This window comes from Lathyrus oleraceus, chromosome 7 (genome assembly GCF_024323335.1).
Source record: "Lathyrus oleraceus cultivar Zhongwan6 chromosome 7, CAAS_Psat_ZW6_1.0, whole genome shotgun sequence".
Taxonomy (NCBI): Eukaryota; Viridiplantae; Streptophyta; class Magnoliopsida; order Fabales; family Fabaceae; genus Lathyrus; species Lathyrus oleraceus.
In genome coordinates this window covers 544,463,593-544,475,376 of record NC_066585.1, presented here as the reverse complement: position 1 = coordinate 544,475,376, position 11,784 = coordinate 544,463,593, and the positions used below count along the sequence as shown (strand labels likewise).

The following is an 11,784-nucleotide window of genomic DNA, read 5'->3' as shown; positions in this document are numbered from 1 at the left end:
GTGAGTTCAGGGTACAACCAAGGATATCGAAGTCACACCACAAAGACTTAAGGGTGTTATCTTAAACGTTACAGGTGTACAACTAAAGCAATAAAAACACCCACAATGAAAAACACACACAAAGAAAGTGACAAAACCACTAAATTATCAATAATAGCTCTTCCCCCTCTTGGTAGCTAGCTACTCTAGAGACTGCAGTGAGTTTTCCGCACATCAACCTCGAGTGGGGGAAGGGAAACAGACCCTTGGTTGGGCACGGACCTAGAGACGTCAAATACACATTGAGAAAAAACCTCATAAGTTAAAGCTAAGCTTGAATAAGTACATTCAGGATCTAGCACGTACACTTTAATCAGGTAACACTGATATTCAAATATCAAATTCATATGCATATATTTTCCAATGCAGGTTGTTACATTTACAAATCAGGCAAAAAAGGGAGAAAAACATGACTAATCTATACAACAACAACAACAAATAAACATTATCCCACTGAGTAAGGTCGGCTACATGGATCAAATTTCTCCATAATGTTCTATCTAGAATCATACGTTTATCCAGAATTGTGAGCGAGATGATTTTCTTATCTCATTGAGCGGTTGAAAGAGATGCTTTTGTAGCAGATAGAAAAGCTCGAGCAGAAGTTAGAGATTTATCTTTATTCTCCACTTCTCTCGCTACTAACTTTACCTGATAACCTAAAGAACCAGGGAGGTTGAAAGCACTCAAGGTGTCACCCATCTGGATAAGAGAAATATAATCCATTTATATTTCTTGCAGGTATATATCATGGTGAAGCATCAGATCATAAACATTATTCTACAACAATTGTCTCTCTTTACGATGTCGGTCAACTAAAATAACATTTATACGACCAGGGTTGGCAATTCCTCCTCAAGAGCTTCACAAGTCAGGATGGTGAGGTAAGAGCAACTTATTCGAATTAGACGCTCATTGCTCTCTTGGATTGCGAGGACCTGACTGGTCCAATAAGACAGGATTTGAATGTCTAGGGTTCCCGACGCCCTTTCTTGTATCTCAAATAATCTAAACATCATGGGTGGACATCGAGGAAATTCCTCCTCGAAACCGCAAAAAATCTAGTTGAGAGGACCATGTTAATCTTTTCATCACTCCGAGTGGAGAAGGGGCAACACCCAATGTTGGGACGTTTGAAGGGCCGACTATCTCCAGGATAATTTGAGATATCTTATTCATTCACTGAATTATTTTTCTCACACTTCATTTAATCTACATATGGAAATTGTCAAAACCTCAGGAAAAATTATAGGTAAAATAACTAACATCGAAGGATAGAGACACTAGAAGCTTACCAAAAATGGCCATTCTATCCTCCTTGGTAATAGCATATACCAACAAGCGAGTATTAATGAGCCGCTTCAAATGTTTCCTTGAGACCTCATCTTGAGGGACGATGCCTCCGACATAACCCAACTATTTAAAGAAAGTGATCAACTATTTCTTCAGATGGAATTCCTCAGAGGAAAAATTGTCATCCTTATAGATGTATGACTCATTTCTCGTTAAGAAGTGGTCTTAGGTTAAAAACTTACGAAATAAATGTGTACGTCACTATTCATGTTCATCCTTTATGGTATAGATTTTCTCATGAGCCTTTTCGTTAAGATTAGTAAGTAAAAAGAACAAATTTTGGAAATGCTTGACACCATAAGAATAGCCTCAAAATAATGGGTAATTTGTGTCAATGTGATCCAACCTTGGCCTTGCTCGTGATTTACAATGCTACACTGTACCTTGAAAAGATGGAAGAAGAGCGATAAAGATATCATTCCTCCTCAGTAGTCACACGTGTACTTGAAGACTTTGATGAAAACCCAACTCACAAGATTCAGTTGCGAATGAGAGATCATCAAATGATTCATAATTCAACTTCAAAGACATTAAAAGGCAGACGGATGACGCACCCACTCTATTCACTATAAAATATTTTTATCTTCTTTATGGATCAAGGGACCCCAGCCAAAAGAATGACCCACGTCAAGAAAAGTCATTTTGATACTACCTTCACGAGTAAATATGGAAACGGTTGATGAAATCTCAGGGTTTACCCAAGCAATAAAAGGATATTCCTTTGCTTTTTGACGTGTGATGGGTACCACTTCCATTAGTCAAGAAGAATGGTACGTTTAAAAGATCGTAGACAACAAAAGAACGGGGTTTATGATGAAAGAAACTGTGAAATTATTCTAGAAAATCATGTGATGTCCTATTGAATGAAAGAAGTAGGCATTATCAACGATCCAAATTTCCTCAGAAAAAACACTCAAGTACTCTGGTTCCTAAATGTCATCATGATAAAACAAACATTTAGAATATGAGGTGCATTTAAGGCGCAGAGTCTCTATAAAAATGACATAACGTCATGACTTTTCAATCAAACCGGGCAACTACCAGGGAAGGGGGACACAAGCGGCAAAGTCATCACTCTACAAAGTAAAGGCAAGGGCTTGGGGGCAACTGTTCTCAATAAATACGACCGAGAGGAAAAAATAATCTGTTGCGTCATAGACGGAACATATATGTTATCCTTGTCAATAATGTAGGTGATCTCAATCCAAGATCCATCGGAAGGTTCTTTGCATTTCATGTCCATCAATAAATAAACTATTATAATCACTCTACTATATAATAGAGGGACGCGTAATTTCTCAAGTACTTTTTGAATTCAAATTTCGTTCACTCATCTTGTTGTCATATCGCTCTAATGTATAATAGAGGAGTGTTCAAATCTAAATTGATCCCAGGAAAAACCGCAAACCAATTCCAAAAACTCAAAAATAGCACAAAAAATTGAATATTATTGGACGTGTGTTGGATGTCATTTTGTAAAAACCACTCGATTTAAAACGGATTTTGCAAAATCGATCCAAACCAAACAGAACCGTGTTATATATTTTTATACTTATTTATCTTTGATATATTATTATTAAATATTCAATGATCCTTTTTTTAAATAGTAATTATTAATTTAATTTGATATATTAATTTTTATTAGTTTATTAGTTTCAACCATAATCAATCATTTTCATTATTAATTTTTAATATACTTTATATATTACTTCAAATTTATTATTTATTAGTATTTTATAATTTTATAATATAATTTGGATACTTAAAAATCGATTAAAAACGGAATTAGATCTAATATCTTTAATAGTTTAATGGTAGTGTACTATTAGTGTAAAATAATATTATACATACATTCAATCAAAATACTTTAAAGTGCCAAATTATATAAGTAATTTAAAATTTATGCTTAATACCCTTTTTTGTCCCTTATGTTTTGTGTAGGTTCATTTTGGTTTCTTAATTTTAAAAAGTACCACTTTGATCCCTCAGTTATTCAAAGTGGTTCACGTTTATTCTTACTGTCCAAAACATTAGTCAAAGTCAATTGAGATGCAAAGGTGACACACATGTGTATTAGCTTATGATGGCTTGGAAATGTAATACATAAAAGGCAAAATAGTCTTTTTTCGTTCTCACACGTTTATCCTCACATGTCTCTCAAACTCAAATTTCTCATCTTTCTTACAGTTCTCTAAAGTTCTCTCAAACCCAGATTTCTCATCTTTCTCAAACCTAGAACGAAGAACGAAGAAAGTACGAAGAACGAAAAAAGAACGGAGAAAGCACCCTGATTTCTCATCTTTCTATAATACTGATAATGTTTGTTTTCTTCTTTTTAATCTTCGCCCAATTCTGTTTTAGAGTTCATATGGGTTTGCATTTTAGGATTTTGTGTTCCTGATTCAAAATATTGTAATTTTTAGGTATATTATGGATGAACATGTGCATGTAGTTATAGACCATGGTTTTTTCCGAAGGTGATGATGAGTCAAGTTATGGGGGTTCAGTTACTGAGGTGAAGTGTGATGTTGATAAGTGAGGCTATTTTGAGGTGTTAGGGATTGTTAAAGAACTGGGATATGAGGAATCTGGAACAGTAATATACAAGGATCCAACAATTAGTTTGTTTACTTTGAGTGATGATAAAGGTTCCCAAGAGATAGTTGATTTATGTAAAGAGTGTTCATTTATATGTGCAACATTCAGTTTCTCAACCTGATTATTATGATGGACCTAAAAAGGATGAAACTAACAACATAGCTAAGGTTGTAGTTAATGTTGATGAAACTGAAGATGTCATTGGAAAACTGGTTGAATATGTTCTCAATGGTAAAACATATGGTGTAAGTGACTTGAATAAGGCCGAGGTTGGAGGCACAAATGTTGATGTTAATGGGGTTGGGCATATGAGTGAGGGTGAGGTAAGAGATATTAATGTTGGTGTTAATGGGGACGAGGATATGAGTGAGGGTGATGTAAGAGATAATAATGTTGATGTTAATGAGGCTGAGGATATGAGTGATGGTGAGGTATGAGATAATAATGTTGATGTTAATGGGGCTGAGGATATGAGTGATAATGATGATGTGAGTTTCCAGTATGACAGTGCCTTACATGTTGCCTTTCAAGACTCAAATGAAGACATTGATGGTTTAGTGGAAGAGGATATTATACATCTATTGGGTTATGACAAGGAGGTAGAAGGTAAAGGAAAAAACATAGTGAGGATGTGAAGGTGCTAATGAGGAATACGAAGGTGCTACTGATGAATTGGAGAGTGGGTGTGAAATTGATGATGAAAGTAATTATCATAGGAAGAAGTATTCTATTTTCAAACTGCTCAAAAACATGTCAGACTACAAATGGGAACTCAATCTCAATCTCATGCATAACCAACTCAGTCTCAGACTCAAGGAACCCAAGCTCAATCTCAGACACAACCAGCTCAGTCTCAGACATATCAACCTCAGGCTCAGACACAACCATCTCAGTCTCAGGCTCAAACACAACAATCTCAGGCTCAGACTCAAGCTCACACAAAGGCTAAAGCAAGTGGTTCCAGGACTCCAGTCAAGAAGTTAAGCATTAAGAGGCCAACAAGAAATGTGAGATCATCAGAACCTACAACTAAGTTATCTGCATCAAGGAATGTGGCAGGCCCTACAACTAGGCTCACTTCATCTCAAGCAAGCAAGAAGAAAAAAGAGATATTTTAGGCTCACTTTTGTTATGATGTTTTAGGTCATATTTTGGTCTGTAATGTCACATATTTCGGTACTATGTTTTGGTACAATGTGTTGTCTTAGGTATGTAATTTCACATATTTTGGTATTATGTTTTGGTACAATATGTTGTCTTAGGTTTGTAATATCAGTTATTTTTTGGTACTATGTTTTGTAGCCCTTATATGGGAATTCTGTTATGGTGCAATGAAAGACATATTTTGCAAACCTTACTGTTGTGCCAAACATACAAATTATAACAACTAAATTATACAAATTTGTCCAGTTAGGTTACAAATTATACCAGTTAAGTTACAAATTATACCAGTTAAGTTATACCAGGTTAATAGACAAATTAAATCAGTAAATATACCAAGTGATAAACAACATTGCATAATTTCCATTTCATTGATCTCATAAAACAATATTGTAGAAATACAATTCATTCATCCCATAGAACAATTCAATTCAATTTCAGTGTACAATTACATTAACAAATTGTAGATTAATACACTTAAAGCAACAAAAAATGAATTTCTCAAAAATGTCTTCCACTTCATTGTGTTATTGAGAGCCCCCTCAAGTTCTTCAATTAATCCTTCAAATTTAAGCAATTTATGATGTTGATTTTTATTCTCTTTTGCTAAGATTCTCAACCTCTGTTTTTTATTCTTGATAAACATGTCTCTATCATCTTTCACTTCAGCATAAAACCAATCAAAATAATTACATTCATTACTTGTATTCCCGTGCACGAGTTACATACAACATTACCCACTGTGTAAAATCGAAATTACAAACTTAACAAGATAGACCATATCTTATAATGTGGACATCCCCAAAATTGCTTTCTAAATTTTTTGACTGTTTTTGTCCTTCCGAGTACATCAAAATCACCACACCAACAATTAGGTCTCCATTGATTTTTCGAAGAAGAAGAATTAAACTCAGATTCAAAACTGTAACTCACTCCTCCACCGTACCCATACCCCTTTCGCGACGAAGCAAAACTTTTATGAGCCATTATTCATAGATTTCGAGAAAAAAGATGAAGACAACTATAACTCAGCTGAAGAAGATGGCGTCCGCGGGTGAAGAAGACGACTTCCACGGATGAAGATGATGGCGTCCACAGGTGAAGAAGATGACCCTAATTCACGGCATCCGCGAGTTAAGAAGGTTGGGGACAAATGAGAATTATGCACGGAACCTTAATTCACATAAAGAAGACATCCTACGTGGACCTGACATGGATGTTAACACTTTCACGTTTAACAATGTTACTGTATTTTGTCTGCACAGAATAAACATGATACATTTAATACAGTTGAGGGACAAAAATGAACATTTTAAAAATTAAAAGATCAAAATGAACTCAATATTAAATATACGAGACAAAAAATACCATTTTATATAATATTTACATTAATTAACAATGTAAAAATAATTTACACCGTCAATGTACAATCTCTTTTCCCAATTTTTAATCAATCTTCCAAAAACAAATCAATTGTAAGTAAATTAATTTTTAAGTCAGATGAATTTTATTTCAAAATCGATTGAAACTACTAAGATAAATCATGCTTTGACATTTTTTTTTTAACAACACTTGAACTAATTTTATATTCGGATTTCTCCTAATATCAATTACTTGCAGCTTCAAAATCAATTACTTGTTCAGGACTCAATACGCATAACCCCTTCTGCTAGCATCCACCACGTGAGTTCTTTTTGCCCACTTTCGTTTCTTAATGATTCTTCCCTTTTCCCCTTACGTTCTAGGGTTTCTGATTCTGATGTATTAAGTTTGAGCTTTTCTTTGTTATTTAGGTTTTCAACAATCAAATTAATGGCTTTCGGAACAGTCACTAAAAGGTTCGGGAATAAACTTTTTCCAGCATTATCTTCCACTCCCAGGCTACTACACTCTCATGCCACCAGTTTCGGTTTGTTGCATTCAAATTTTCGTTTTTCTCTTAAAACAAATAACTTTACCTTATTGTGCATTGAGAAACTGCTTTGATTCTCATTTCCAAAAACAATTAGGTTTCAAACATGTTAACGAAGAAGAAAAGGCGCGCATGGTCGGTGATGTGTTTACGAGTGTTGCTGCTAGTTATGATACCATGAATGATCTAATGAGTGCTGGATTGCATAGACTATGGAAAGAAAGGTTGCATACATTATATTGTCCATTTTATATATAACAATTTTGATTTTTTGTCCTTTCTCTTTTCATTGATTGGATTTCATTTATGTAGTATCTACAGGAACTTCAGATTGAAGGTGTGTATGATATAAGTTAGACACCCACACGACATTGACACATGTTGTTTTCGTCCAATCACTTATTTTTAATTAACGAATATGTCTACGTGTCAGTGTCTAGTGATGTTCCGTGTTTGTGTTTGTCTTCATAGGATTTGACATTATTTTATGCTCAATTTCTTAGGCTAGTTTCCATGTTGAATCCTTTTCCTGGAATGAAGCATCTTGATGTGGCTGGGGGCACAGGTATGCATCCTTTACTCTCATCTTTAAACTCTAAGTTTTTAAAGAATCTAAAACATTACAATGAGTGGGGTGATTGAAATTATTGTAGTAGTAGTTGCAGTAGTTATATAGAAAAGAAAGATAGAAGGACTAATTAATGTATGATAACTTGAGATACCAATAAATACGGGTAATATTAGAAAAAGCAATCAATACTATCTTGATACCTTCAAATGATAAACAATTTGAGATGAGTTAGTATTCTAAAAGATTGAAATTTGAAGTAAATTGGTACAGTCTGGAAAAATATGTAGAGTATGAATGAAAGAAGTTAATGACTTATGGACTGGTGAAAGGGATATAGTTAAAAAGGACAATCTGGTGCTGTAAAATTCCTATCATCGGGGAAGTCCAATGAACGGTTGGAACCATTTTTGAGGATCTCTTGACTAATGTAGTTGTGTTTAACATAAAAGCTTTGTTCTGCTCGCCAGTATTGTGTTAATATGGAGACAAGTTAAGTGATACTGCTGCTTCATATAGAGTCAATTAGTTACAGCTTTTTTTGTGTATAAAACTACTATTTTTTTCTTAATAGTATAAAAACTTATAGGGTTCGTTTGTTACGGATTAAAGAAAAGTAGTTTTGATATTCAATAATTTAGAGATTACTTGAGAGACTTTTAAAAAAGTAAAAGCTATTTCGTGTTTGTTTACCATAATGAAAATCTTTGTAAGGAGTTGGCTCACACACCGAGAGGTCGTGGGTTCGACTCCCGCTGCCGATGTGAGGATCTCTTTGGTGGGTGATCTGGAAGTACCTCTATAAGCGCTCGTTGAGCCTTGAGGCCTGCCCTGACCCTGATCAGCCCCCGCAGCCCAACTCACCTAAACTTTTCTTAAACAAAAAAATGATTTTCTAGAGAAGCTGCCCTAAACAGTTTCTCATTTGAAGCAGTTTTAAGATTTTTTTTCCCTTCAAATTATAATAAAATTTGTATCAACTATCAAACAGATGAAAACATCTAAAAGTAATTATTTTGTTTTAGAATAAAAATGTTTATTCCCAAACAAAGCCTGAGGGTTTTCCTATTGAGTCTAAATTTCTTTATTTTACAGGGGATGTTGCTTTTAGAATCTTGGATAACATAAACAGAGTTAAGCAGAGAAGGCTTCCAAACGCTTTTAAAGTTTCTCTAGAGTCAGAAACTCAGATATATGTATGCGACATTAACCCAAACATGTTGAATGTTGGCAAACAGCGGGCCACTGAGAAGGGTAAATGAGGATGCATTAGAATGCAACAATTACTTCGAGCTTTCATGAAGGATTTTTGTTTAATTTATCTTCATTTGTTAGTATTGAATCGTGATTGTTTTTCTGCTTATTATGATAGGTTATGGAGAGGACGGTTCCCTTGTATGGGTGGAGGGAAATGCTGAAAGCTTGAGTTTTCAAAATGATTCAATGGATGGTTACACTATTGCATTTGGGATAAGAAATGTCACACACATCGAGAAAGTTCTTAGCGAAGCTCATAGGTTGGTTTGCACTTTTTTACAAAATCTTACGACATATCAGCTAGTTGAAATCAACTAAATTTGTGCTGAATTTACAGTTATATCTATCATTTGTTTAACAGGGTATTGAAACCCGGCGGCAGGTTCCTTTGCCTCGAACTAAGCCATGTTAGTCTTCCAATATTTAAAGAACTGTGAGTATCATTTGCTCTATTTTTACTTTCATGCTTACAATTTTGGACAAGAGAATATAGTTTCTTATGAGGAAAAAAGCAAGAGAATCTGTCTTGGGGGAGGATAAGAAATATATCAGTAATAAAAACTCCTTAAACAGGCATAAACAAGGCACTAGAGAGAGTTGTGTGGGAAAAGAGATATCCTTGAAAATAGAGGGATTCCTCGGCAACCAAATTTACTCATGAACTACATAAACTGCACACTGCCATAGAGTCATAGTCTTCTTTGATACTTGAATTGAATATAACTCTTGATGCTTTTCTTTTTCTCGCAGGTATGACTTATATTCTTTCTCGGTTATTCCACGCATAGGAGAGATGGTTGCCGGCGATCGAGAGTCCTATCAGTACTTAGTAGAGAGTATCCGGCGTTTCCCCCCACAGGTTACCATTCTTCAATCTATTGATAGGTGTCTGTAAGATCACATACACATATACTCATTATAGGCTCATTTTATTGTGTCAATTAGGAATCCAAGTAAAATATTGAACATGAAAAAACTTGTCACAAAATTATTGGCTTTTTATAAGCAGTGTATTCTGTTCTGAGTTAGTATCTTTTTTCTGTATTGACTAATGTTTGAAATTGATGGATTGCAGGAAAAATTTGCGTCAATGATTGCTGATGCAGGGTTCCAAAAAGTAGAGTATGAGAATCTAGTTGGGGGAGTGGTTGCCATCCACTCAGGGCTGAAAATCTGATATGATATTTATGAACTTTAACCCTTGCTTATATAATAATTCATACATCTTTCATAACTGTTTATAAGCAAATTCATGATGCTACTAGAACTGGTAGAGTTTGTAAGAATATGAAGTGTAATTTCTTTCATTAATATATGGCGTTTGCAATTCTTTTCCCAAGACTTCAGAGTATTTTGAATAGGGGATATTTAGTTTTTTTTATACAGCAAAAGAATGCCAATAATAACAAACAAGCACGGCACCAGAAAGACAGATTCCTATCAAAAAATTGTAAAGCTATACAACACCCAAACAAAAGCACCAGCAAGTTGAAGCCTAGAAACACCCTATAGGAACACTCCTAAAATGCACCGATCGACATCGTCTTATCAGAGCGCCAAACCGAAACAAACAAACAGCAGAAACAACAGTTCAGATTAACTTCACTGCTATACCGCTTGCCAACCATCCACACCTTGACAACTTCAAATAAATCAAAACAGTTGGATACTCAAGATCTGTATCAGCATAGTCATAAGCTGGCAGTTGCTCGAAACTCCGAACTGAAACACCTTTCCACAAAACACAGAAATGAGAGTGAGATAGAGCTATAGACAACAGGCATGGACTTCTAACATACAAAATAATCTAAGCCTTAAAAGCAAAAGTTACTACTGTCAACTTTAACCACATATGCCAAATCACTGAAGAATGTTATCCAACTATTCTAGCACGGTGAGAATCATCTGCCAATTAACTACTCCTTTGAGATCACAATAGAGTCAAATCACTGAAGAATGTTATCCAACTATTCTAGCACGGTGAGAATCATCTGCCAATTAACTACTCCTTTGAGATCACAATAGAGTTTCATAGCAGAATGCAATTTACATCCATTATATTACACCAAATTAAAACAACCATAAGACCCATCACCTGCAAAAGTTAAAAAATCTAGGTCTATATGATACTTCTCCAATATCCGCAATATCCAAACTAGTTCCCATAGATATCTGGATTAGCATATCACTTCAATACTAAATAGTATCGGTGTGGGTACTCATAATAGATATGGTAAAATTCCACAAAATAGGTACGGATACAGACAATTATTCACTAAAATAAGCCGGTACGATTAACTTAGTACTCAACCCGCCCCATACCCGCACTATATGTATTTATTTATTTTTATTTTCATTATTATGTACATATGTTAATCTAATAATTTTATTAAATACACTATTATTAAATTTCTACGTATTTCAATATAAATGTTTGTTTATTTTTTATCTCAACAATAACATCCTCAAATATTTTTAAATGTTGTTAAAAAATTAAAATGACATTATAAATTATAATTGATCGGCCATTTTTATTAGAAATGCGGGTAAATGGGTATGGGTACTTAGGTACTCATAGTATACGGGTACGAGTACAAACATTGGTGTTCACCCGAGTATGGGCTCGCGTACGAGGATTTTTTTAACTGCGGGTTTGGGGATGAGTAATATAGTACCTTACCCAAATCTTGTCCATTGTCATCCCTAATAGCAACAATAAAATTCCAAATATACGCACACAAAGGGGACGAGCAACCACTTCAGCAGACTTGAATAAAAACACAAAAAAAGATATCAACCATCCTCGCAATTGTAGTCTACAACTTACTTGATTCAAATGAAGTCAATTGTAATTGTGATAGACCAAATAAAGTCACCAAATACTGCATAATTTTGT

General features: G+C 34.6%; 1 protein-coding gene across 1 annotated transcript; it reads left to right on the top strand.

Moving 5' to 3' along the window:
* The first annotated feature begins 6,667 nt into the window (after window positions 1-6,667).
* Window positions 6,668-10,227, top strand: LOC127105393 (2-methoxy-6-polyprenyl-1,4-benzoquinol methylase, mitochondrial). The gene is made up of 9 exons (XM_051042576.1): window positions 6,668-6,834; window positions 6,945-7,060; window positions 7,161-7,287; window positions 7,567-7,628; window positions 8,727-8,885; window positions 9,004-9,148; window positions 9,250-9,321; window positions 9,639-9,747; window positions 9,964-10,227. Exons 2-9 carry the CDS (start codon window positions 6,964-6,966, stop codon window positions 10,063-10,065), a joined length of 873 nt encoding a protein of 290 aa, XP_050898533.1. The 5' UTR covers window positions 6,668-6,834; window positions 6,945-6,963; the 3' UTR covers window positions 10,066-10,227.
* Window positions 10,228-11,784: the final 1,557 nt, after the last annotated feature.